The sequence below is a fragment of the Ammospiza caudacuta genome, chromosome 36 (genome assembly GCF_027887145.1).
Source record: "Ammospiza caudacuta isolate bAmmCau1 chromosome 36, bAmmCau1.pri, whole genome shotgun sequence".
NCBI lineage: Eukaryota > Metazoa > Chordata > Aves > Passeriformes > Passerellidae > Ammospiza > Ammospiza caudacuta.
In genome coordinates, this window is record NC_080628.1 from 375,498 (window position 1) to 400,794 (window position 25,297).

At 55.3% G+C, this 25,297-nt stretch overlaps 2 protein-coding genes across 3 annotated transcripts; both read right to left on the reverse strand.

Annotated features, from left to right (window-relative positions):
* SNAPC2 (small nuclear RNA activating complex polypeptide 2) lies at window positions 1-4,478 on the reverse strand. 2 transcript variants are annotated; one of them, XM_058822965.1, is made up of 5 exons: window positions 4,013-4,468; window positions 2,754-2,861; window positions 1,857-1,928; window positions 1,530-1,752; window positions 5-451 (listed from the first exon to the last, which is right to left on the reverse strand). In XM_058822965.1, exons 1-5 carry the CDS (start codon window positions 4,217-4,219, stop codon window positions 237-239), a joined length of 825 nt encoding a protein of 274 aa, XP_058678948.1. In that variant the 5' UTR covers window positions 4,220-4,468; the 3' UTR covers window positions 5-236. The 2 variants fall into 2 exon arrangements, with proteins under 2 accessions (XP_058678949.1, XP_058678948.1); XM_058822966.1 differs by lacking the exon at window positions 2,754-2,861 and having other exon boundaries at window positions 1-451; window positions 4,013-4,478.
* On the reverse strand, window positions 4,445-25,297 carry PELP1 (proline, glutamate and leucine rich protein 1). The gene is made up of 20 exons (XM_058822922.1): window positions 25,144-25,297; window positions 24,060-24,118; window positions 23,037-23,142; window positions 22,101-22,250; window positions 20,331-20,402; window positions 19,231-19,290; window positions 17,415-17,565; window positions 15,997-16,123; window positions 15,244-15,331; window positions 13,917-14,005; window positions 12,323-12,436; window positions 11,334-11,484; window positions 10,638-10,764; window positions 9,723-9,778; window positions 8,310-8,531; window positions 6,218-6,293; window positions 6,071-6,093; window positions 5,562-5,777; window positions 4,914-4,949; window positions 4,445-4,528 (listed from the first exon to the last, which is right to left on the reverse strand). Exons 1-20 carry the CDS (start codon window positions 25,279-25,281, stop codon window positions 4,445-4,447), a joined length of 2,145 nt encoding a protein of 714 aa, XP_058678905.1. The 5' UTR covers window positions 25,282-25,297.

The window sequence follows — 25,297 nt, forward strand, 5'->3', positions numbered from 1 at the left end:
TTTATTTTTCTCCCCATCTCCAAAAACCCCTGGGAAAGAGCAGAGGGGATTTGGGATCGTCCCAAAATTTGGGATCCCCCCCAAAAAATTGTGAATTCCGAGGGAATTTGGGACCTCCCTCAGGGAATTTGGGATTCCACCCAAAATTCGGGAATTTGGGGTCTCTCCCTGAGGAATTTTGGGACCCCCCCGGAATTTTGGGCCCCCCCAAATTCGGAATTTCGCCCCTCCCCCCCTCAGGCCGCCCGTCCCAGTAACCCCAGTGGCACCAGCAAGGGGTTCAGGGGGGGGCACTGGGCGGGCTCGGGGCTCTGGGGGGGCCCCCCCGGGGTTTGGGGGGCGCTCAGGGACCCCCAGAGCCCCCGCAGGTGCCGCTGGAGCCCCCCCAGCGCCCCCAGCGCTCCCAGTTCGGCCGGCAGCGCTCCCAGTAAGGACAGAACCACCGCGGACTCTGTGGGGGGGAGAAAACGGGGTCAGGACCCCCCCAGTTTGGGACTGGGTCCCCTAAAATGGGAATGGGAACCCCAAAACTAAACTGGGAACCCCTAAGATGGGACTGGGACCCCCAAAATTACACTGGGAACCCCTAAAATGGGACTGGGAACCCCAAATTTGGGACTGGAAACCCCTAAAATGGGACTGGGAATCCCAAAATTACACTGGGAACCCCAAATTTGGGACTGGAAACCCCTAAAATGGGACTGGGAACCCCAAAATTACACTGGGAACCCCTAAAATGGGACTGGGAACCCCAAATTTGGGACTGGAAACCCCTAAAATGGGACTGGGAATCCCAAAAATGGGAATGGGAACCCCAAAACTAAACTGGGAACCCCTAAAATGGGACTGGGACCCCCAAAATTACACTGGGAACCCCCAAAATGGGACTGGGAACCCCAAATTTGGGACTGGGAACCCCTAAAATGGGAGTGGGATCTCCCAGTTCTGCCGGCAGCGCTCCCAGTAAGGACAGAACCACCGCGGATTCCGGGGGGGGGGGAAATACAGGGTCAGGACCCCCCAGTTTGGGACTGGGATCGGCCCAGTTTGAACTGGGATACCCTAAAATGGGACTGGGACCCCCAAATTTTGCCCCTGCCCCACTTCTCCCCCCTCCCCATTATTTTGGGGCCTCCCCGAAATTTTTGGCATTTCTGCCCCCCAAATTTTGGGTTTCCCCCTCAAAGTTTTTGGGTTTTGGGATTTCCCCCCCAATTTTTAGGGACCCCCCCCAACAATTCCCATCCCCTTTTCCTCTCCCCAAAATTTCCCAGCCCTCCCCAACAAATTTTTGGGATTTCCCTCCCAAATTTTTAGGAATTCCCTCCCGAACTTTAATTTTTCCTCTGTAATTTTTGGGGTTTCCCCCCCCAAAATTTTTAAGGTTTTCCCCCCCAAATTTTCATTTTCCCTCCCAAATGTTTGGGTTTTGCTCCCCAAAATTTTTGAGTTTTCCCCCCAAATTTTTCGGGATTTCTCCCCCAATTTTGGGGATTTTTCCCTCCCCAGATTTTGGGGTCCCCCCTCACCTGTGGGGGGCAGTGGGGGCGCCTCCCCCCCCGCGCTGATCCGAGCCAGGAATTCGTAAATCCTCCCAAAATTCACCTCCCACCCCCCCGGGTTTTGGGGGGACCCCGAATTTTGGGGGGTCTCCACCTCCGGGGGGGTCCCCGAATTTTGGGGGGTTCCCAAATTCTGGGGGGGTCGGGAGTGCTCCAGGGTCAGGGGCTCCGTGGCCGCCAGCGTCAGCACCTGAGGGGCATTTTGGGGATTTTTGGGGTTTTTTTGGGTTTTTTGGGGGTTTCACCCTGAATTTGGGGGGAAGGATTTGGGGGATCCCCCCCAGGACCCCTCACCTGGGAGAAGGCGGCGCTGGGGGGGCTCTCCAGGGGTCCCCCCACGAGGGTCTCGGTCAGGTCTTGCCACACCTGGGGACACCAACAATTGGGTTAAAAACACCAAAAATTGGCACTGGAAACCCCAAAATCCTCCCTGGAACCCCAAAAATTCGTTAAAACCCCAAAAATCAGCCCTGGAACCCCAAAAATCAGCCCAGGAACCCCAAAATTCAACCCTGGAACCCTAAAAATCAGCCCTGGAACCCCCAAATAAACTATGGGATCCCAAAAATGGGCTTGGGAACTCAAAATCAGCTGTGGAACCCCAAAATCCACTGGGGGATACAAAAAAATGGGGTTGGGAACCCCAAAATCAACCCGGGGATATCAAAATCATCCCTGGAACCCCAAAATCAAACCTGGAAATCCCAAAAATCAGCACTGGAACCCCAAAATTGGGGCGGAAACTCCAAAAATCAACCCTGGAACCCCAAGAATTGGTTAAAGAACCCAAAAAATCAATTTGGTAAGCCCAAAAGTTGTTTTGGGCACCTGAAATCACCCCAAAATTATCCCAGGACCCTCCAAAATCCCCCCCAAACTTGGATGGGGGGAATATTCTGGCTCCAAAATTCCAGAAAATTTCCCAAATTCTGAGCTCAGGACCCCCCAGAATCCCCTCAGGATCCCCCAAAATTCCCCAAAATTTTCAAAATCTCCCCAGAACCTCAATGGAGGAGCGGATCCAGCTCCAAAATTCCAGAAAATTTCCACCTCAGGACCCCTCAAAATTCCCCAAATCCCCCAAAATCCCCCCAAAACCTGGATGGGGACCAGCAGAATTCCCAAAAAAGCCCCGAAATCCCCCCACAACTCGGATAGGGACCCCCCAAAATTCCCGAATCCCCCCCAGACCTGGATGGGGGCGCGGATCCGGCGCTGGAATTGCAGAAAGTTCCGGAATTTGGAGCTCAGCGCCTCCCGCGCCGCCCGGCCCCGCAGCAGCACCACCTGCGCCCGGATCTGCCAAAATCGGGGAAAATTCGGGAATTTTTGGGGCTCCCCAAAATTTTGCGGGGGGTGGGGGGGGTTGGAACCCCCCCGAGACCCAAATTTTGGGGGATTTTCCCTGAGATTTCCCCAAAATTCCTGAATTTTTTGGGGAATTTCCGATGTAAAATCCAACCCAGGATGCCAAAATTTCACCCCAAGGATGTCGAAGTTTTGGGGAACCTGAAAAATTCTGCCCAGGACCCCAAAAATTTCCCCTTAAATTACTCTAAAAGGGTCCTGGGTGGGATTTTGGGGTCTCTGAGGGGAATTTGGGGGAATTTTGGGGTCTCTTTGAGGGGGGAACTTGAGGGGTTTTTGAGAGGGAATTTGGGGATTTCTGAGGGGATTTTTGGGGTCTCTGAGGGGGAACTTGAGGAGATTTTGAGGGGAGATTTGAGGGGGTTTTGAAGGAGAATTTGGGGGTCTCTGAGAGGGAATTTTGGGGTCTTGGAGGGGGAATTTGGAGATCCATGAGGGGAAATTTTGGGGTCCCTGAAGGCAGAGTTTGAGCGAGTTTTAAGGAGGAATTTTGGGGTCCCTGAGGGTGGAATTTGGGTATCTATGAGGGGGAATTTTGGGGTCTCTAAAGGGGGAATTTGGGGGTGTTTGAGAGGGGAAGTTTGGGGTCTTTTGAGGGGGCATTTTGGGGGTCTCTTTAGGTGGAATTCGAGGATCCATGAGGGCGAATTTGGGGATCCATGACAGGTGAATTAAAGGAACTTCTGAGAGGAAATTTGGGGGTCTCTGAGCGCGGAATTTGGGGGATTTTGAGAGGGAATTTGGGCGTCTCTGAGGGAAAATTTGGGGGGAAATTTGAGGGGGGAAATTTGAGGGGGAAATTTGGGGATCCCTGAGGGCGCAATTTGGGGGTCTCTGAGAGGAAATTTTGGGGTCTTTTGAGGGGGCATTTGGGGGTCCATAAGGGGGAATTCTGGGGGTCCGTGAGGGGGAATTTGGCGTCTCTGAGGGAAAATTTGGGGATCCTAGAGGGAGGAATTTGGCAATTCTGAGGTGGCAATTTCAGGGCTTCCCGGAGGGAACCTGACCGTGAATCCCCGACCCTCTCAGGCGCTCTGAGGGTCCCTCAAGGATCTCCCGAAGCCGCCCCCCTCCCTCCCCACCTCCTCCTCGCTTCTTCGAGGCAGCCTCTCCCTCAGCGCCGCCACCAGCCGGGACTCGGGGAGGCCCCGCCGAGCCTCGTCCCGCAGCGCCTCCAGCAGCGCCCGCTTCTCCCTCAGCCCCCACGGGCCCCGCTGCGGCCGCTCGGGGCTCGGCGGGAGCCGCACGAACCGCGCCGGGATCAGGCGGCGCCGCCGCGGCGGTTTCATGGCGGCGGCTCCAACATGGCGGCCGCTCCCCCCTCACGGAGCCAAGATGGCGGCGGCGTCTTGTTGGCGCGCCTTTGTGACGAGGCGCCGCGCATGCGCGATCGGACCGCTCCCGGCGCACAGCGCCCCCAGCGGCGCGGAGGACCCGGAGGCCAAAAAGGGAATTTGGGGAGGGGGCGGCGTTTATTGGGGGGAATCCCCCCGGATTTGGGGGTTTCGGGGGGTTCACAGAGGGGTCTCGGGGGTTTTCTCGTCGTCGGGGGGGCAGTCGATGAAATCGGCCAGCATGGTGGTGGTTTCGTCTTGTTCCTGTGGTGGGGTGTCACAAAATACGGAGACCCTTCCTCAAAATCAGGCCTGAATTATGCTCAAGTTGCCAAAAATCCCATTCAGGACCCCCAAATCCTAAAAAATTCCCCCCAAGAGCACCGAATTCCTCCGCAGGACTCCCAAAACGCCCCCCAATTCCCTAAACTCTGCCTCAAGACCCCCAGATCCACCCCAGATTCCCAAATTTTCCCCTCAGGACCCCCTAATTATCCCCAAATTCCCAAAAATCGCTATTTGGACCCCCAAATTCTTTTAAAATTCCCTAAAAATCCACATCGGGACCCCTAAATCTTCCCCAAATTCCTAAAAATCCCCCCAGGACGCCCAAATTCGCCCCAAATCCCCTCCCCCCCTCCCCCTTTACCTCCTCCTTGTCCCGGGGGGGCTCCGGGGGCTCCTCCTGCAGGGGTGGGGGAGGGGCGGGGGTGGGGGAGGGGATTTGGGGGCCGGGCCCCCCCGCGGGGGGCGGGGCTGGTGGGGGAGGGGATTTGGGGGCGGCCTCGAGGGCGGGGGGAGGGGCGGGGGGAGCCTCGGGGTGGGGGGGGAGGGGCGGGGGGGAGGAGGGTGGGGGAGGGGGCGGGTCGGGGTGAGGGGGGAGGGGCGGTTCCGGTGCTTCCTCCCCCTGCCCCCCCTCCTCTTCCTCCTCCTGTATTTCGGGGGGGAGGGGCTCGGGGGGAGCCTCGGGGGGCGGTGGGGGAGGGGCGGGCGGGGTCTCCTCCACCTCCATCAGGAGCAGCGCCCCTCCCCCACCGCCTTCGGCCGGCCCCGCCCCCCCCGCTCCTTCCTCCTCCTCCTCCTCCTCTTCCTCCTCCTCATCCTCGGACAGCCCCTCCCCCTCCTCTTCCTCCTCGAACTCCTCCTCCTCCTCAAACTCCTCCTCTTCCTCTTCAAACTCCTCCTCTTCCTCCTCAAAGAACTCCTCCTCCTCCTCCTCCTCCTCCTCTTCCTCCCCAAACTCTTCATCCTCCTCCTCCTCCTCCTCCTCCTCCTCGCTGCTGTTGATGTTGATCACCGCCGGCCCCTCCCCCACGCCGTCCTGCCCCTCCCCCTCCCCTCCGCCTTCCCCTCCCCCCCCCACCGCGGGGCTGCCCGCCCCTCCCCCATCGCCCATCACGCCCCCATCCCCCATCCCCGCCCCCATCACCCCCTCCCCCGCCATCACCGCCGCCTCCTCCCCTTCCTCCTCCTCCTCCTCCTCCTCCTCCTCCCCGTCCCGGCCCCGCGCGGGCTCGGGGGCCGCGGGCGGCGTGGGGGGAGGGGGCGGCGGCGGGGGAGGGGGCGGGGGCGGCGGGGGCGGGGCGGCCGCCCCTCCCCCCATCCTGTCGGGGCGCGGCTCCGGGCCCTTCTTGGGCACGATCACCACGGAATCGTCCGAGTCGCTCTCGAGCGAGATCTCCACGTCCGAGCTCTCCTCGCGCTCGTAGTGCACGAACACCGGGCGGCGCGGCCGCGGCCCCGCCCCCAGCCCGGGCCCCGCCCCCGGCCCCGCCCCCGGCCCGCCCGCAGGCCCCGCCCCCTCGCCGTGAGGGGGGGGCGGCTCGGGTCTGGCCGCGGGGGGAGGGGGAGGGGCGGCGGTGCCGGAGGAGGAGGAGGAGGAGGGGGGGGAGGGGTTGGGGGGAGGGGGGCGGAACGGGGGAGGGGCGTGGGGGGAGGGGCCGGAGGGGGGAGGGGAGGGGGGGAGGGGCAGCAGGGGGCGGGAGAGGGCGGTGCACAGGAGGAGGAGCTCGCGGCACTGGGAGGAGACCTGCGGGGGGAGGGGCAACAGGGGGGAGGGGCCAGGGAGATGGGGGAGGGGCAACATGGGGGAGGGGCCAGGGAGATGGGGGAGGGGCCAGGGAGATGGGGGAGGGGCAACATGGGGGAGGGGCCAGAGACATGGGGGAGGGGCAACATAGGGAGGGGTTAGAAATGGGGGAGGGGCAAAATAGGGGTGGGGTCAGAAATGGGGGAGGGGCACAATGGGGGTGGGGTCAGAGAAATGGGGGAGGGGCACAATGGGGGTGGGGTCAGAGAAATGGGGGAGGGGCACAATGGGGGTGGGGTCAGAAATGGGGGAGGGGAGAGAGAAATTGGAATGAGGATTTTTCTGATAATTTTGAGACATGGTGGGGATAAATTGGGGATTTTGGGGGATAATTTGGGGCTATTTCGGGCCCATTTCAATGGGGAATTTGGGATATTTCAATGGGGAATTTGGGGATATTTCAATGGGGAATTTGGGGATATTTCAATGGGGAATTTGGGATATTTTAATGGGGAATTTGGGATATTTCAATGGGGAATTTGGGATATTTCAATGGGGAATTTCAGGATATTTCAATGTGGAATTTGGGATATTTCAATGGGGAATTTGGGATATTTCAATGGGGAATTTCAGGATATTTCAATGTGGAATTTGGGGATATTTTAATGGGGAATTTGGGATATTTTAATGGGGAATTTGGGATATTTTTGGGGCTATTTCAGGGATACTTTTAGGATTATTTTGGGGGAATTTTAGAGAAAATTTGGGGATTTTTTTAGGATAATTTCAGGATATTTTTACGGTATTTTAGAGATATTTTAAGGATAATTTAGGGATATTTTAGAGATAACGGGGATATTTTGGGATATTTTTAGGGTGTTTTAGGGATAATTTCGGGCTAATTCAGGGATATTTTAGAGATAACTTGCGGATATTTTTGGAATGTTTTTAGGATAATTAGGGGATATTTCAGGGATAATTTGGGGATATTTCAGGGATAATTTGGGGCTATTTCCATGGATATTTTTGGGGTGATTTCAGGGACATTTTGGGGCCATTTTGGGGCAATTGTTACAGGATTTTTGGGGTGATTTCAGGGATATTTTGAAGCTATTTTTACAGGATTTTTGGGGTGATTTCAGGGATAATTTCGGGATATTGTTACAGGATTTTTGGGGTGATTTCAGGGATATTTTGGGGCTATTGTTACAGGGATTTTTGGGGTGATTTCAGGGATAATTTGGGGCCATTTCCATGGGGATTTTTGGGGTGATTTCAGGGTGTTTTGGGGCCATTTTTACAGGATTTTTGGGGTGATTTCAGGGTGTTTTGGGGCCATTTTTACAGGGATTTTTGGGGTGATTTCAGGGTGTTTTGGGGCCATTTTTACAGGATTTTTGGGGTGATTTCAGGGATATTTCGGGCTCTCACCTGCACGTCGGGGTCCCTCTGGCCCTGCCCGAAGGCCCTCAGCGCGCACTGCAGGGGGGGCTTGGGGGGGCCATTTTGGGGCCATTTTTACAGGGATTTTTGGGGTGATTTCAGGGATATTTTGGGGCTATTTCCATGGGGATTTTTGGGGTGATTTCAGGGATATTTTGGGGCCATTTCCATGGGGATTTTTGGGGTGATTTCAGGGATATTTTGGGGCTATCGTTACAGGATTTTTGGGGTGATTTCAGGGATATTTTGGGGCCATTTCCATGGGGATTTTTGGGGTGATTTCAGGGTGTTTTGGGGCCATTTTTACAGGGATTTTTGGGGTGATTTCAGGGTGTTTTGGGGCCATTTTTACAGGGATTTTTGGGGTGATTTCAGGGATATTTCTGGCTCTCACCTGCACGTCGGGGTCCCTCTGGCCCTGCCCGAAGGCCCTCAGCGCGCACTGCAGGGGGGGCTTGGGGGGGCCATTTTGGGGCCATTTTTACAGGGATTTTTGGGGTGATTTCAGGGATATTTTGGGGCTATTTCCATGGGGATTTTTGGGGTGATTTCAGGGATATTTCGGGCTCTCACCTGCACGTCGGGGTCCCTCTGGCCCTGCCCGAAGGCCCTCAGCGCGCACTGCAGGGGGGGCGCGGCCCCGGGGGGGGCCCCCAGCAGCAGCGCCTGCAGGACCCCGTAGAGCCCCCCCCGGCAGCGCGCGCTCCCGTACGGCGACCCCGAGGGGCCAAAAAGCTCCGGGGGGCAGAGCTGGGGCAGGCGCAGGGCCAGCGGCACCACCAGCTCCTGCAGGCGCTGCAAAACGGGGGGGGGTTAACGAGGTTAATTAATGAAATGCTGGGGGAAACGGCAATAAAACCGGGGGAGATTGAAATGTTGGGGTGGGAAGTTGAAATGTTGAGGGGAGGAATTAAAGTATTGGGGGAAACGCACAAAAATTGGGAGGAAACGCACAAAAGTTGGGGTGAAATACAAGAAATTTGGGGGTAAATGTAAAAAAAAATGGGGTGGGAAATTGAAATATCAGGGGAGGAATTGAAATATTGGGGGGAGGAGTTAAAATATTGGGGGGAAATGCACAAAAGTTGGGGTGAAATACAAGAAATTTGAGGGTAAATGTAAAAAAATGGGGTGGGAAATTGAAATATCAGGGGGAGGAATTAAAATATCGGGGCAGGAATTAAAATATTGGGGGAAATGCACAAAAATTGGGGGGAAATGCACAAAAATAAATTGGGGTGGGAAATTGAAATATTGGGGGAAATGCACACAAATTGGGGGGAAATGCACAAAAATAAATTGGGGTGGAAAATTAAAATATTGGGGAGAAATATAAAAAATTGGGGTGAAACACATGAAATTTCGGGGAAAATATAAAAAAAATTGGGGTGAGAAATTGAAATATTGGGTAAATACATAAAATTGGGGCGACAAGTTAAAATATTTGGGGTAAATATCAAAGACTGGGGTGGGAAATTAAAACATTGAATTGAGAAACTGAAAATTGGGGTGCAAAATTAAATCCTCCCAAATCCCCCCAAAAATCCCCCCAAAATCCCCTCAAATATGCCCAAAATGTCCCAAATCCCCCCCAAAATCCCCTCCAGACTCCCCAAAATCTCCCAAAATCCTCCCAATATCCCCAAAAATCCCCAAATTCCTCCCAGAATCCCCCCAAATGCACCAAAAATCCTCCAAAATCCCCCAAATTCCTCCCAAAAATCCCCTCCAGACTCCCCAAATCCCCCCCAAATCCCCCAAACTCTTCCCAAAATCCCCTCCAGACTCCCAAAATCTCCCAAAAATCCCAAAAATCCCCCCAAAAATCCCCAAATCCCCCCCAAAATCCTCCAAATTCCTCCCAAAAATCCCCTCCAGACCCCCCAAATCCCCCCCAATTCTTCCCAAAATCCCCTCCAGACTCCCAAAAATCCCCAAATCCCCCCAAAAATCCCCCAAAATCCCCCAAAACCCCCCATTCCTCACCCTGTGCGTCTCCTCCTTGATCAGGGGTCCCCCCGTGAGGAGGATCCTGCGCAGGGCTGGGGGGGAACCCCAAAAATCGGGGGGGGGATTGGTCAATTTTGGGGACCCCTCCCCAATTCCTGACCCCGCCCAGAGGGAATTTTGGGGGTCCCAGGGGGAATTTTGGGTGGAATTTGGGGGGGTCCGTGGGGGAATTTTGGGGTTCCAGGTGGATTTTGGGGCAAATTTTGGGAGTTCTGGGGGGAATTTTGGGGTCCTGGGTTGATTTTTGGGGTGATTTCAGCCGATTTTGGGGTAAATTTGGGGTACTTTGGGGTTTTTTGGGGGTGCAGGGTTGATTGCCGCGGTTTCCAGGCTGGTTTTGGGGTGATTTGGGGCCGATTTTGGGTAATTTTGGGGTACTTTTGGGGTTTTTGGGGGTGCTGAGTTGATTCCTGTAGTTCCCAGCCCGTTTTTGGGCTGATTTCTGCCTAATTTTGGGGTAATTTTGGGGTGATTTGGGGTTTTTGGGATGCTGAGCTGATTCCTGCCATTCCCAGCCCGTTTTTTGGGATTGTTCAGGTGATTTCTGGGTGATTTTGGGGGTGATTTCTGGGTGTTTTGGGGGTGATTTGGGGTTTTTGGAGTACTTTGGGGTTTTTGGGGGTGCCGAGTTGATTCCCGTGGTTCCCGGCCCGTTTTTGGGGTGATTTCTGGGTGTTTTTGGGGTGATTTCTGGGTGTTTGGGGGTGATTTCTGGGTGGTTTTGGGGGTGATTTCTGGGTGATTTTGGGGTGATTTCTGGGTGATTTTGGGGTGATTTCTGGGTGTTTTTGGGGTACTTTGGGGTTTTTGGGGGTGCCGAGTTGATTCCCGTGGTTCCCGGCCCGTTTTTGGGGTGATTTCTGGGTGTTTTGGGGGTGATCTGGGCTTTACCTGCCAGGGCAGCGGCGCAGGTGTCGCTGTTGGCCGCGGGTTCCCCCTTGCGGTGCAGGGGGGGCCCCTCCAGCCCCTCCCCCAGTTTGGGCCTTTTGGGGGCGCTGGGCTTGGGCTCCACCCGCAGCTGCCAAAAAATTGGGGGGTCAGGGGGGGGAATTTGGGGGAAAATTGGGAGTTTTGGACGAGATTTTGGGGGTTTGGATGGGATTTTGGGGAAAATTTGGGGGTTTGGGGGAGATTTCGGGGGAAAGTTGGGGATTTTTGGGGAGATTTTGGGGGGTTTGGAGGAGATTGGGGGGGTCAAATGGGGAAATTGGGGATCCAAGAAAAATTTTAGTAGGCAGGGGAGCATTTTGGGGTGAAAAAGGGCATTTTTTTGGTAAAAAGGGCAGTTTTGGGGTGAAAGGGGGTGGATTGGGATGGGAAAGGGTGGATATGAGGTGAAAAAAGGAGATTTTGGGGTGACAAGGAACAGTTTTGGGGAGATGAAGGGTTATTTTAGGGTGAAAAAGGGAAAATTTTGGGAAAAAGGGCAGTTATGAGGTGGAAAGGTGACGTTTTGGGATAGAAAGGAGCTGTTTTGAGGTGAAAGAATGAGATTTTGGGGCGAAAAGGAACCATTTTTCAGGAAAAAGAGCAGTTTTGGGGCGACTGAGGGGGATTTTGGGGTGCAAAGGGGGGGTTCTGAGTCACCTTGGTGCCCTCGCTGGGGGGGCTGATGTCGCTGAGCAGGTGAGCCAGCAGGACCTCGCTGGGGGTCCCGGGGCTCTGCAGGACCCCCGAGGCCGCCCCGGCCACCTGCACCCACAGCTCCAGCACCCGGTACAGGCGGCTCCTCACGGCCCTGGGGACCCCAAAAACGGGGTCAGGGACCCCAAAAACCCCCAAAACCACCCCAAAAACCACCCCAAACCCTCCCTGCACCCACAGCTCCAGCACCCGGTACAGGCGGCTCCTCACGGCCCTGGGGACCCCAAAAACGGGGTCAGGGATCCCAGAAATGGGTTCAGTGACCCCAAAAACGGGGTCAGGGAGCCCAAAACCCCCCTACAACCCACCCTGAAAACCCCAAAACCACCCCAAGACCCCCTAAATCCACCCCCAAGGTGAAGCCCCCAAACCCCTCCCCATTTTCAGGTTCCCTTTTCCCATTTTTGGGGTTCTTTTCCCCATTTTTTTGTTTCTATCCCCATTTCCTGGGGTTTTTTCCCCATTCCTGGGAATCTTTTTCCCTATTTCCGGGCTGTTTTCTCCCATTTTGAGGATTTTTTCCCTCATTTCCTGGGTATTTTTTTCCATTTTTCTGGTTCTATCCTCATTTCCTTGGTTATTTTCCCCCATTCTGGGCATTTCTTCCCCCATTTCTGGACATTTTTCCCCATTTTTCTGGTTCTTTCCCCATTTCCGGGCATTTTTCCCCATTTCTGGACATTTTTTCCCATTTCCTGGCTGTTTTTTCCCCATTTCTGAGCATTTTTCCCATTCCTGTCTGTTTTTCCCCCATTTCCTCTAGGTTTTTTCCCATTTTTGGTGCTTCTCCCCCATTTCTGGGCATTTTTTCCCATTCCTGTCTGTTTTTCCCCCATTTCCTGTTTTTTTTTTTTTTTTCCCATTTTTTGGTGTTTTTTCCCATTTCTGGGCGTTTTTTCCCATTTCTGTGTTTTTTTGCCCCATTTCCGTACCCGAAGGGTCTCTCCTGCCCCGGGGGGGGGTCCCGGGGGCCGCTCCAGGAGCTCAGGACCTGCGGGAAGAGGCGGCCCAGGAGGGACCCCCAGCGCACCAGGCGGGCTCCGCACCTGAAATAACCAAAGTTAACAAAATTCCACCGAAATTCCCCCAAAAAACCCACCTGGAATGACCCAAACCCCCAAAAACCCCACAAAAACACACCCGGAATTGCCCAAAGTCCCCCAAAAATGCCCCAAAAATCCCCCAAATCCCCCCCAGGAGGGACCCCCAGCGAACCAGGCGGGCTCCGCACCTGAAATGAGCAAAATTCCCAAAATTCCGTCAAAATTCCATCAGAATTCCCAAAAAAACCCAGCTGAAATTACCCAAAATCCCCAAAAAATCCACCCAGAATTGCCCAAAATTCCCCCAAAATCCCACCTGGATCCCTCTGAGCATTCCCAGTCCCTCCCAGCATAACCAGTATAAACCAGTATAAACCAGTACAAACTCACACCAGCAGCAGCGCCCCCAGCCCCTGTCCCAGTATAACCCAGTATAACCCAGTGCAACCCAGTGTAACCAGTATAACCCAGTATAACCAGTATAACCCAGTGTAACCCAGTGCAACCCAGTGTAACCCAGTGTAACCAGTATAACCAGTATAACCAGTATAACCCAGTATAACCAGTATAACCCAGTGCAACCCAATGTAACCCAGTGTAACCACTATAAACCAGTATAACCAGTATAACCAGTATAACCCAGTATAACCAGTATAACCCAGTGTAACCCAGTGTAACCCAGTGTAACCCAGTGTAACCAGTATAAACCAGTATAACCAGTATAACCAGTATAACCCAGTATAACCCAGTGTAACCCAGTGTAACCCAGTGCAACCCAGTGTAACCCAGTGTAACCAGTATAAACCAGTATAACCAGTATAACCCAGTATAACCAGTATAACCCAGTGTAACCCAGTGTAACCCAGTGTAACCACTATAACCACCATAAACCAGCATAAACCAGTATAACCAGTATAACCAGTATAACCAGTATAAACCAGTATAACCAGTATAACCCAGTATAACCCAGTATAACCCAGTGTAACCCAGTATAACCCAGTATAACCCAGTATAACCCAGTATAACCCAGTGTAACCCAGTATATCCCAGTATAACCCAGTATATCCCAGTGTAACCCAGTGTAACCCAGTATAACCACCATAACCCAGCATAACCCAGTACAAACCAGTATAACCCAGCATAACCAGTAACTCACGCCAGCAGCAGCGCCCCCAGCCCCTGTCCCAGTATAACCCAGTACAAACCAGTATAACCCAGTATAACCCAGTACAAACCAGTATAACCCAGCATAACCAGTAACTCACGCCAGCAGCAGCGCCCCCAGCCCCTGTCCCAGTATAACCCAGTACAAACCAGTATAACCCAGTATAACCCAGTACAAACCAGTATAACCCAGCATAACCAGTAACTCACGCCAGCAGCAGCGCCCCCAGCCCCTGTCCCAGTATAACCCAGTACAAACCAGTATAACCCAGTATAACCCAGTACAAACCAGTATAACCCAGCATAACCAGTAACTCACGCCAGCAGCAGCGCCCCCAGCACGTCGAGCGCGTCCAGGTGCACCTGGGGCAGCAGCAGCCCCCGCAGGGGCCCCTCCCCAAACCAGCTCTGAAACCAGTGCGGACCAGTATGGACCAGTATGGACCGGTATGGACCAGTACGGACCAGTATGGACCAGTATGGACCAGTACGGACCAGTATAGACCAGTATGGACCAGTATGGACCGGTATGGACCAGTACGGACCAGTATGGACCAGTATGGACCAGTATGGACCAGTATGGACCAGTATGGACCAGTATGGACCAGTATGGACCAGTACGGACCAGTATGGACCAGTATGGACCAGTATGGACCAGTATGGACCAGTATAAACCAGTATGGACCAGTACGGACCAGTATGGACCAGTAGGGACCAGTATGGACCAGTAGGGACCAGTATAAACCAGTAGGGACCAGTATGGACCAGTAGGGACCAGTATAAACCAGTATGGACCAGTAGGGACCAGTACGGACCAGTATAAACCAGTAAGAACCGGCTCAGACCGGGATAAAGCACAGCAAACTGGTTTAAGCCGGAATAAACCGGTTTAAATTGGGATAAACCAGCTCCAATCGAGACAAACCGGTTTAAACTGGGATCGTTCTGGAGCCATTTTGGGGTGATTTGGGGCGGTTTTGGTTTTGGGAAGATTTTTGGGGTGATTTTGGGGCAATTTTGTGGTTTTGGGGGTGATTTTTGGGAAGATTTTTGGGGTGATTTTGGGGGTGGTTTTGGGGCGGCAGTCGGAAGGGGTTTGGGCTGGTTTTTGGGGTGATTTTGGGGCAATTTTGTGGTTTTGGGAGTGTTTTTTTGGGGTATTTTGGGGTGACACTCAGGAAGTGTTCAGATCGATTTTTGGGGTGATTTTTGGAGTCATTTTGAGGCGATTTTCAGGAAATTTGGGAGTGATTTTGGGTTTTTTTGGGGTGATTTTTGGGGTAATTTTGAGGTGATTTTTGGGGTTTTTTTGGAGTAATTTTGAGGTGATTTTTGGGATGAATTTTGGGTTTTTGGGGGGCTAATTTTGAGGTGGTTTTGGGCTGATTTTTGGGCTGATTTTGGGGTTCTTTTGGAGTAATTTTGAGGTGATTTTTGGGGTGATTTTGAGGTGATTTTGGGCTATTTTGGGGTGACAGGAAGTGTTTTAGAATGATTTTTGGGGTAATTTTTAAGTGATTTTTGAGTGATTTTTGGTTTTTTTGGGGGTAATTTTGAGGAGATTTTTGGGTGATTTTGGGGTAATTTTGAGGTGATTTTTGAGGGATTTTTGGGGTGATTTTGGGTTATTTTGGGGTGACACTCACCAGGTTCTTGGTGGTGACGTTGAGGGCGCGGCAAACGAGATCCAAAATGTCCTGAACGGGGACGGTGACCGGGGCCACGAAATCCTTACTGGGAACGGGGAGAAACGGAACTGGGAGGGACTGGGAGGGACTGGGATGAACTGGGAATGAACTGGGAATGAACTGGGAACCAACTGGGAGGGACTGGGACCATGAAATCCTTACTGGGAACGGGGAGAGATGGACTGGGACGGACTGGGATGGACTGGGACGGACTGGGAGAGAACCAGGGCCACGACATCCTTACTGGGAACGGAGAGGGGGTTACTGGGAGGGACTGGGTTATACTGGGAGGGGGTTTGGGGTCACTGGGAGGGACTGGGAATGAACTGGGAGGGGACTGGGATAACTGGGATGAACTGGGAGGGAACTGGGAGGGGTTTGGAGGTTCCCAGGATGGATTTTGGGGTTCTCAGGGTGGGTTTTGGGGAAGATTTTGAGGTTTTGGGGACTCCTGGCTGGATGTGAGGGAGAATTTGGGGTCCCAGGGTGGATTTTGAGGGGATTTTGTGGTTTTTGGTGATTTTGGGGTGAATTTGGGGGATTTTGGTACCTGAGGAGCAGCTTGAGGACAAGGCAGAACCCCGAGAACCTCGAGTGCAGGGTCAGGATCCCCCGAGGGGATATTTTGGGGTTTTTGGGTGGATTTTGATGGGGATTTCAGGTTTTTTGGGGTTTTGGTGATTTTGGGGTGAATTTGGGGGATTTTGGTACCTGAGGAGCAGCTTGAGGACGCGGCAGAGCCCCGAGAACCTCGAGTGCAGGGTCAGGATCCCCCCAGCGTCGTCCTGGGGCGGGGGCAGCAGCAGCTCCACCCCGGGACCCTCGTACGGGAGCGGGTCTGGAACCCAAAAACCCCAAAACTTACCCCAAAATCCTCATCCCGCTTCAACAGCCCTGGGGAACCCTGAAACCAATCCCAAAAGCACCAGAAATCACCCCAAAATTTACCCCAAAATCCTCAACTCCCTTCGACAGCCCCATAGGAAGCCAAAACCATCCCAAAACCTCCTCAAACGACCCCAAAATTCACCCCAAAATCTTTATCTTCCTTTACCAGCCCTACAGGAACCCAAAACCACCCCAAAACGACCCCAAAAACCCCAAAATTCAACCCAAAACCCTGCCTCCCTTTAATATCCCCATAGCACCCCAAAACCATCCTAAATCTCCCCCAAATCCTCCCCAAATGGCCCCAAAATTCACCCCAAAATTTTCCTTTCCTTTCAGCAGCCCTGTAGGACCCGAAAACCATCCCAAACCTCCCCAAAATTCCACCCAACCACCCCAAATCTCCCAAAAACCCCCCCGAAATCTCCCCTGAATCACCCAAACTTCCCCTAAACTGCCCCAAATGGCCCAAAATCCCCCTGAAACCTCCCCAAATCCCCAAAAACCTCCCCTAACCCACCCAAAATGCCCCCCAAACAACACATAAACCACCCCAAACGACCCCAAATCCCCCCCAAATGACCCCAAATCCCCCCCCAGATCATTCCAGAACCCCTCACCGCTCTCGCAGCCCCCAAAGAGCGCCCCCAGCAGCCCGTGCAGCGTGGCCAGCACCCCCGAAATGACCCCTAAACCACCCCAAATCCCACATAAACCACCCCAAAATGACCCAAATCCCCCCAAAATGACCCCAATTTTTTCCAGGCCCCCTCACCGCTCTCACAGCCCTCGAAGAGCGCCCCCAGCAGCCTGTGCAGCGTGGCCAGGGCACCCCAAATCTCACATAAACCACCCCAAACGACCCCAAATCCCCCCCAAATCCCCCCAGAACCGCTGACCGCTCTCGCAGCCCCCAAAGAGCGCCCCCAGCAGCCCCTGAAGCGTGGCCAGCACCCCCCAAACCACCCCAAATCCCCCCTAAACATCCCCAAAATCCCACACGAACCACCCCAAAATGACCCCAAATCCCCCCAAATGACCCCAAATCCCCCCCCAGATCATTCCAGAACCCCTGACCGGTCTCGCAGCCCCCAAAGAGCGCCCCCAGCAGCCCGTGCAGCGTGGCCAGCACCCCAAATCCCACATAAACCACCCCAAATGACCCCAGATCCCCCCCGAATGACCCCAAATCCCCCCAAAATGACCCCAAATCCCCCCCAAATCCCCCCAGAAGCCCTGACCGGTCTCGCAGCCCTCGAAGAGCGCCCCCAGCAGCCCGTGCAGCGTGGCCAGCACCCCCTGCAGCTGCTGGTGCCAGCACTCCGTGTGCCGCAAGCCCTGCGAGAATCCGCGGCCCAGCGCCGGCAGCAGCGCGTAGCACTCGCAGGCCAGCTGGGAACCAACGGAAACGGGGTTAGGGACCCCGAAAATAACCCTCAAACCCCCAGGTTCTGGTTCAGGACCCCAAAAAACCCCCAGAAAATGCCCCAGGAACCTGAAAACTCCCCCAAAACTGCCCCAAAACTGCCCCAGAACGCCCAGTCCGATGCGTAGCGCTGGCAGGCCAGCTACAAACCAACAAAAACGGGGTTGGGGACCCCGAAAATAATCTTCAAACCCCCAAAATCTGATTCAGGACCCCAAAAAACCCCCAGAAAATGCCCCAGAAACCTGCAAAATGCCCAAAAAACCGCCCCAGAGCTGCCCCAGCCCAGCGCCGGCAGCAGCGCGTAGCACTCGCAGGCCAGCTGGAAACGGGGAAAAACGGGGAAAAACGGGGAAAAACGGGGAAAAATGGGGTTAGAGATGCTAAAAAAGGGGCCGGGACCCCAAAATTCTGATTCAGGACCCTCGAAAACCCCCAGAACCTGCCCCAGAAACCTGCAAAACACCCAAAAACTGCCCCAAAATTCCACCATAAACCTCAGCCCAGCGCGTAGCACGCGCGGGCCAGGTGGGAATGGGGAAAAACGGGGTTAGGGACCCCAAAAATGGGGTCAGGAACCCCACAAATAACCCTGAAACCCCCAAAATCGGATTCAGGAACCTAAAAAACCCCGGAAACTGCCCCGGAAACGCCAAAGTGCCCCAAAAGTGCCCCAGAAGCCGCGACCCAGGGCTAAACACAAACAGAAACGGGGTCGGGGACCCCAAAAACGGGGCTGGGACCCCAAAATTCTGATTCAGGACCCCAAAAAACCCCCAGGAACTGCCCCAGAAATGCCAAAATCCCCCAAAAGTGCTGCAAAAAACCCCAAAAATCCCCCCAAAAGCCCTCCCCAAACCACGCCAGGACCCCCCAAAACCACGCCAAAAAACCCTAAAATCCCCCAAAACACCACCAAAAGCCCCCCAAGAAACCCCTAAGCCATCCCAAAACTACCCCAAAAAATCCCCAAAAATACCGCCCAAAACCCCCAACCCCCACCCCCCAAAATCCCCCCGAAACCCCCGAATTCCCCCAAAAAAACTCCTCCAAAATGCCCCCTAAATCACCCCAAAAAAAACCCAAAACCACCCCAAGTTCCCCCAAAACGCCCCCCAAATACCCAAAACCACCCTAAAAAAACCCCCAAATTCCTCAAAAGCCCCAAACCCCCCAAAAGCCACCCCAAAACTGTCCCAAGACCCCCCCAAACCTCCCAAAAAACCCAAAACCACCCTTAAGCACCCCAAAAAAAACCCCAAAACCACCCCAAAATCCTCCTGAAAAACCCCAAAATTCCCCCCAAGATCGCCCCAAAAACCCCCAAAACCACCCCAAAATCCTCCTGAAAAACCCCGAAATTCCCCCAAATCCCCCCAAGGTCGCCCCAAAAACCCCCAAACCTCCCAAAACCACCCCAAAATCCTCCTGAAAAACCCCAAAATTCCCCCAAATCCCCCCAAAAACCCCCAAACCTCCCAAAACCACCCCAAAAAACCATCAAAGTTCCCCCCAAAACAACCTCAAAAAACCTCAAAAAATCCCCCAAAACCCCAAAAAATCCCAAAAAATCCCAAAAAACCCCAAAATCCCCCAAATCCCCAGAAACCCCCCCAGTTTTGGGGTCCCACCTGCTGCGTGCGGGGGCTGTCGCTGTCGATGCGGGACAGGAAATGCGCGGCCAGCTTCCCCTGGGGGGGAATTTGGGGAGGTTTTGGGGGGGTCCCGGGGCCCAGACCCCTCCCCAAATTGGCCCTGAATTGGGGAGGGGGCTCAGGGACCCCCCCCAGGGGAAATTTGGGGAGGTTTTGGGGGGTCCCGGGGCCGAGACCCCTCCCCAAATTGGTCTTAAATTGGGGAGGGGGCTCAGGGGGGATTTGGGGTCATTTTGGGGGGATTTGGGTAATTTGGGGAGGGGTCTCACCCTCAGGGACCCCTCAGAAGGATTTGGGTAATTTGGGGAGGGGTCTCAGGGGGGATTTTGGGGGGTTTGGGTAATTTGGGGAGGGGTCCCGGGGGTCTCGGGGATTTTGGGGAGGGGTCTCAGGGGTCTGGGTAATTTGGGGAGGGGTCTCAGGGAGTTTGGGTAATTTGGGGAGGGGTCTTGGGGGTAATTTGGGGAGGGGTCTCGGAGGGTTTGGGTAATTTGGGGAGGGGTCTCAGGGGGGATTTTGGGGGGTTTGGGTAATTTGGGGAGGGGTCTCGGGGAGATTTTGGGGGATTTAGGTAATTTGGGGAGGGGTCCCGGGGGGTTTGGATAATTTGGGGAGGGGTCTCAGAGGGGTTTGGGGAATTTGGGGAGGGGTCTCAGGGAGATTTTGGGGGGTTTAGGTAATTTGGGGAGGGGTCCCGGGGGTCTCGGGGGGTTTGGGTAATTTGGGGAGGGGTCTCAGGGGGTTGGGTAATTTGGGGAGGGGTCTCAGGCGGTTGGGTAATTTGGGGAGGGGTCTTGGGGGGGATTTTGGGGGGTTTGGGTAATTTGGGGAGGGGTCTCAGGGGTCTGGGTAATTTGGGGAGGGGTCTCAGGAGGGATTTGGGGGGATTTGGGTAATTTGGGGAGGGGTCTCAGGAGGGATTTGGGGGATTTGGTAATTTGGGGAGGGGTCTCAGGGGGGTCTGGGTAATTTGGGGAGGGGTCTCGGGGGGTTTGGGTAATTTGGGGAGGGGTCTCGGGGGTTGGGTAATTTGGGGAGGGGTCTCGGGGGTTGGGTAATTTGGGGAGGGGTCTCACCCGCATGGAGCCGCAGGCGCCGGGGTAGAAGCTCAGGCAGGATTTGATCCCCTCCAGCGTGGAGAGCTCGCACTGCCGGGGGAACGGGTGAGACCCCTCCCCAAATTCACCCAGACCCCCCCCCAAATCCCCCCTGAGACCCCTCCCCAAATTCACCCAGACCCCCCCCCAAATCCCCCCTGAGACCCCTCCCCAAATCCATCCAGACCCCTCCCCAAATCCCCCCAGACCCCTCCCCAAATTCACCCAGACCCCTCCCCAAATTCACCCAGACCCCTCCCCAAATTCACCGAGACCCCCCCAAATTCACCCAGACCCCTCCCCAAATTCACCCAGACCCCTCCCCAAATTACCCAGACCCCTCCCCAAATCCACCCAGACCCCTCCCCAAATCCCCCCTGAGACCCCTCCCCAAACTCACCCAGACCCCCCCCAAATTCGGGGGGACCCCCCAGGACCCCCGAGACCCCTCCCCAAATTAAGGATTTATCAAAACTCACGGAAATCCCGAGAGTTCTCCCCAAACGATGCCCCTCAAACGGAGCCCCCAAAGCCCCCAGACCCAACTGGAGCCCCCAGACCCATTTCAACCCCTGAGATCCTCCCTGTTTTCCATTCCAATCCCGTTTTTCTCCATTCTAATCCCATTTTTTCCCTCCCAGCCCCCCCAAACTGACACCTCCCAAAGCCCCCAGACCCAATTCGAGCCCCCAGACCCATTTAACCCTTTCCAGTCCCATTTCAACCCCTTAAATCCCTTTTTTTTTTTTCCATTTTAGTCCCATTTTTTCTCATTTCCCCCCCCATCCCCTCCTCAAACTGACCCCCCCGAAGACCCCAGACCCAATTCGAGCCCCCAGACCCATTTTAACCCTTTCTAGTCCATCTTAACCCTTTAAATCCCATTTTTTTTATTTTAGTCCCATTTTCTTCATTTTAATCCCCCTTTTTCCCCCAAACCAGCACCCCAGGACCCCCCCGAAGCCCCCAGACCCATCTGGAGCCCCCAGACCCATTTTAACCCCTTAAATCCCGGGGTTTTTTCTCATTTAAATCCCATTTTCTCTGTTTTAACCCCGTTTTTTCCCATTTCTTCTCCCCTACCCCTCCCAGACCGACCTCCCACGAAGCCCCCAGACCCAATTCGAGCCCCCGCCCCCAGACCTCGGGCCGCAGGGCCAGCAGGGAGGTGAGGATGCCGGGGATGTGGTTGGTGCCCCAAAACCCCCCAAAACCCCCCCCAAGTCCACCCAAACCAACACTCCCCGAAGCCCCCAGACCCAACTCAAGCCCCCAGACCCATTTTAACCCTTCCTAGTCCCATTTTAACCCCTTGGAACCTGTTTTATTTTTAATTTTAGTCCCATTTTCTCCATATTTATCCCATTCTAACCACGTTTTTTCCCCCAAACCCCCCCAAACCCCCAGCCCAGGACCCCCCCCGAAGCCCCCAGACCCAATTCGGGCCCGCACCTCGGGCTGCAGGGCCAGCAGGGAGGTGAGGATGCCGGGGATGTGGTTGGTGCCCCAGAACACCCCAAAACCCCCAAAATCCACCCAAACCAACACTCCCCGAAGCCCCCAGACCCAATTCGAGCCCCCAGACCCACTTTAACCCTTTCTAGTCCCATTCTAATCCCTTAGAACCTGCTTTATTTTTAATTTTAGCCCCATTTTCTCCATATTTATCCCATTCCGATCCCGTTTTTTCCCCCAAACCAGCAGCCCAGGACCCCCCCCGAAGCCCCCAGACCCATTTCGTGCCCGCACCTCGGGCCGCAGGGCCAGCAGGGAGGTGAGGATGCCGGGGATGTGGTTGGTGCCGATGTCCCGCGCCAGCTCCGGCAGCTGAGCCGAGAAGCGCAGCAGCTCCCGCAGCACCGAGACCCCCAGGGCCACCGTGGGAGGGGGGTCCTGAGACTGGGGGGGGGGGGGGCAGCAGGAACGGTCAGGACCCCTCCTCAAATTAGAGAGAGACCCCCAGAAAAAACCCCATAAAAATAGCCCAAAAAAATCCCCCAAAAAATGGTGAAAATCCATCGGAAATGGGGTGAGAGACCCCACAAAATCATCTTGAGGGGGGTCCTGAGACTGGGGGGGGGGGGGGGGGGCAACAGGAACGGTCAGGACCCCTCCCCAAATTAGAGAAAGACCCCCAGAAAAAACCCCATAAAAATAGCCCAAAAAGTCCCCGAAAAATAGCCCAAAAAATCCCATCGGAATAGCCCAAAAATCGTCCAAAAATGGTGAAAATTGGTCAAAATTGGGGTGTGGGACCCCCCAAAACACCCCCAGCGTCACTGCGGGAGGGGGGTCCTGCGGCTGGGAGGGGCAGCAGGAACGGTCAGGACCCCTCCCCAAATTAGAGAGATACCCCCAGGAAAAATAACGTCAGAATAGCCCAAAAAATCCCAAAAAAAGGCCCAAAAATCGCCCAAAAAATCCCCCTAAAATGGTGAAAATCGGTCAAAAATGGGGTGTGGGACCCTCCCAGGTGTGCCCAGGTGTATCCAGGTGTGCCCAGGTGTGCCCAGGTGTATCCCAGGTGTGCCCAGGTGTGCCCAGGTGTACTCAGGTGTATCCGAGGTGTGCCCAGGTGTATCTCAGGTGTCCCCAGGTGTGCCCATTCCCCCCAGGTGTGCCCAGGTGTACCCCAGGTGTATCCGAGGTGTGCCCAGGTGTGCCCAGGTGTGTCCCGTCGCTCACCTGGAGCAGGTGCTGCAGGAGGCGGAGCCAGCCCAGGCAGTGCTGCTGGAAGGCCTCGCTGGGGCTCTCGCTGACCAACAGCGACAGCAGGCACAGCCCCTCGAAGCTGCGACGCCATTGGCTGAGCCGGGACACGCCCACCGGCCCGCCCAGCCACGCCCCACAGCCCCGATTGGCTGCTGGGAGTGGCAAGCCCCACCCACTGGCCATAAAAGGAAAGCGCGGGACGGGGCGTGGCCCACAGGTGAAGGCTGAGGCCCCACCCACTCTGGCCCCACCCACACACCCGATTGGCTGCCGAAAGGCCCAAGCTCCACCTACTTTCCCTTATAAGGGCAGCCCAGGTGAGGGCGTGGTTCTCAAATGGAGCCTGATTGGCTGGAATAGAGCCACGCCCACCATGGTTCCACCCACAGCTCTGATTGGCTGCAGAGCGGCTCGAGCTCCACCCACTTTCCATATAAGGGTACCCTGGAGGAGGGCACGGCTCTCACATGGATTCTGATTGGTTGGCATGAAGCCACACCCAGCAGCCAATCACAGACAAGCCCCACCCACCCTAATTAGCCATGCACCAAAGCAAACACTTGATTGGCTGCTTAAACCTTACCCACAATATTCGGCCAATCAAAGAGCGCTAAGAGGCCACACCCCCTCCTCCTGATTGGCCCCGCCCCCAGGACTAAAACCTCCCCTGATTGGCTCCTCCTGACCAATGCCTGCACAGAGAACAATTCCCATTGGCTACCCAGCTGGCCCCACCCCCTCACTGCATTTCCATTAATTCTCACCCAGCCCCGCCCATCCCAGAGTGGCAGCCAATGAGGATGAGGGAGATGTGAGCCCTGCGCTCTGATTGGCTTTTTGAGCTGTCACTCAGAGACCGATTCCCATTGGCTCCCGAGCTGGCCCCACCCCCACACTGCATTTTCATTGGCTTTTACCCCACCCATGGCAGCAGCCAATGAGGGGGTGGCAGGTGCGTGGCCCGCGCTGTGATTGGCTGACACAGCTGTCACTCACCGCGTCTTCATGGAGCCCAGGCGGGCGCTGGTGACACCGAGGAGACCCCCGAGAGCGGCCTGGGGGAGGGGCAGGGGTCAAAGGGGTCACTCTGGGGTCAGTGGAGGGTCAAAGGTCAGGTGGGAGTGAGCGGGAGTCATGTGGGGGGATGGGGGAGGGGCCCCAGTCCCCGAGGGGAGCCCGGATTTTGGGGTCAGATCCCGGATTTTATGGATTTTATGGTTTCTATAGTTCCCCATCCCATTTTTAGGGTCAGATCCATTTTTTTCAGGTCACACCCCAGTTTTGGGGCCAAATCCGGTTTTTAGGGTTCCCAATCCCGTTTCCTGCCTCTCCCCCCCACAAGGCGATCCTACTTTGCAGGGTCAGATCCCGCTTTGGGGTTCCCAGTCCCGGTTTTTGGGGCCAGATCCCATTTCTGGGGGCTAGATCCCATTTTTTAGGGTCCGATCCCATTTTTTGGCGCTCCCCATCCCTGAGGCGATCCCGGTTTTGGGTCAGATCCCGGTGTTTATGGTTCCCAATCCCGTTTTTAGGGTCAGATCCCGTGGTTTAGACTTCCCCCCGTGAGGCGATCACGTTTTTAGGGGCAGATCCGATTTTTTCGGGTCTCCAATCCCCCTTGTTGGCTCTCCCGCCCCTGAGGCGATCCCGTTTCCCGCCCGCCCTCAGGGCCCCTCTCTCTCTCTCTCCCTGAGGCGATCCCGTTTTTGGGGTCAGATCCCGGTTTTTATGGTTCCCAATCCCGTTTTTAGGGTCAGACCCGTTTTTTAAAGTTCCCCACCCCCGAGGCGATCCCGTTTTTGGGTTAAATCCCGTTTTTCGGGTTGCCAATCCCGTTTTTTGCCCCTCCCGCCCCTGAGGCGATCCCGTTTCCCGCCCACCCTTCAAGGCCCCTCTCTCTCTCTCCCTGAGGCGATCCCGTTTTTGGGGTCCGGTCCCGGTTTTTTAGGATCAGATTCGAGTTTTTAGGGTTCCCAATCCCGTTTTTTGACTCTCCCAGCCCTGAGGCGATCCCGTTTCCCGCCTCCCCCTCAGGGCCCCCCTCTCTCGCTGAGGGCGGTTTCCCGTCCCGGGCCCGTACCTGGGTCCCGGCGCTGTCGCGGAGGCCCCGCACGATGCCCGGGAGGGCCCCGCGGTGCGGGGGCAGCGCCGAGAGCGCCGAGAGCGCCTCGAGCAGCGGCGCGGCCGGAGGGGCCCGCGGCGCCGCCACCGCCGCCATTGCTGCGCCGCTTCTT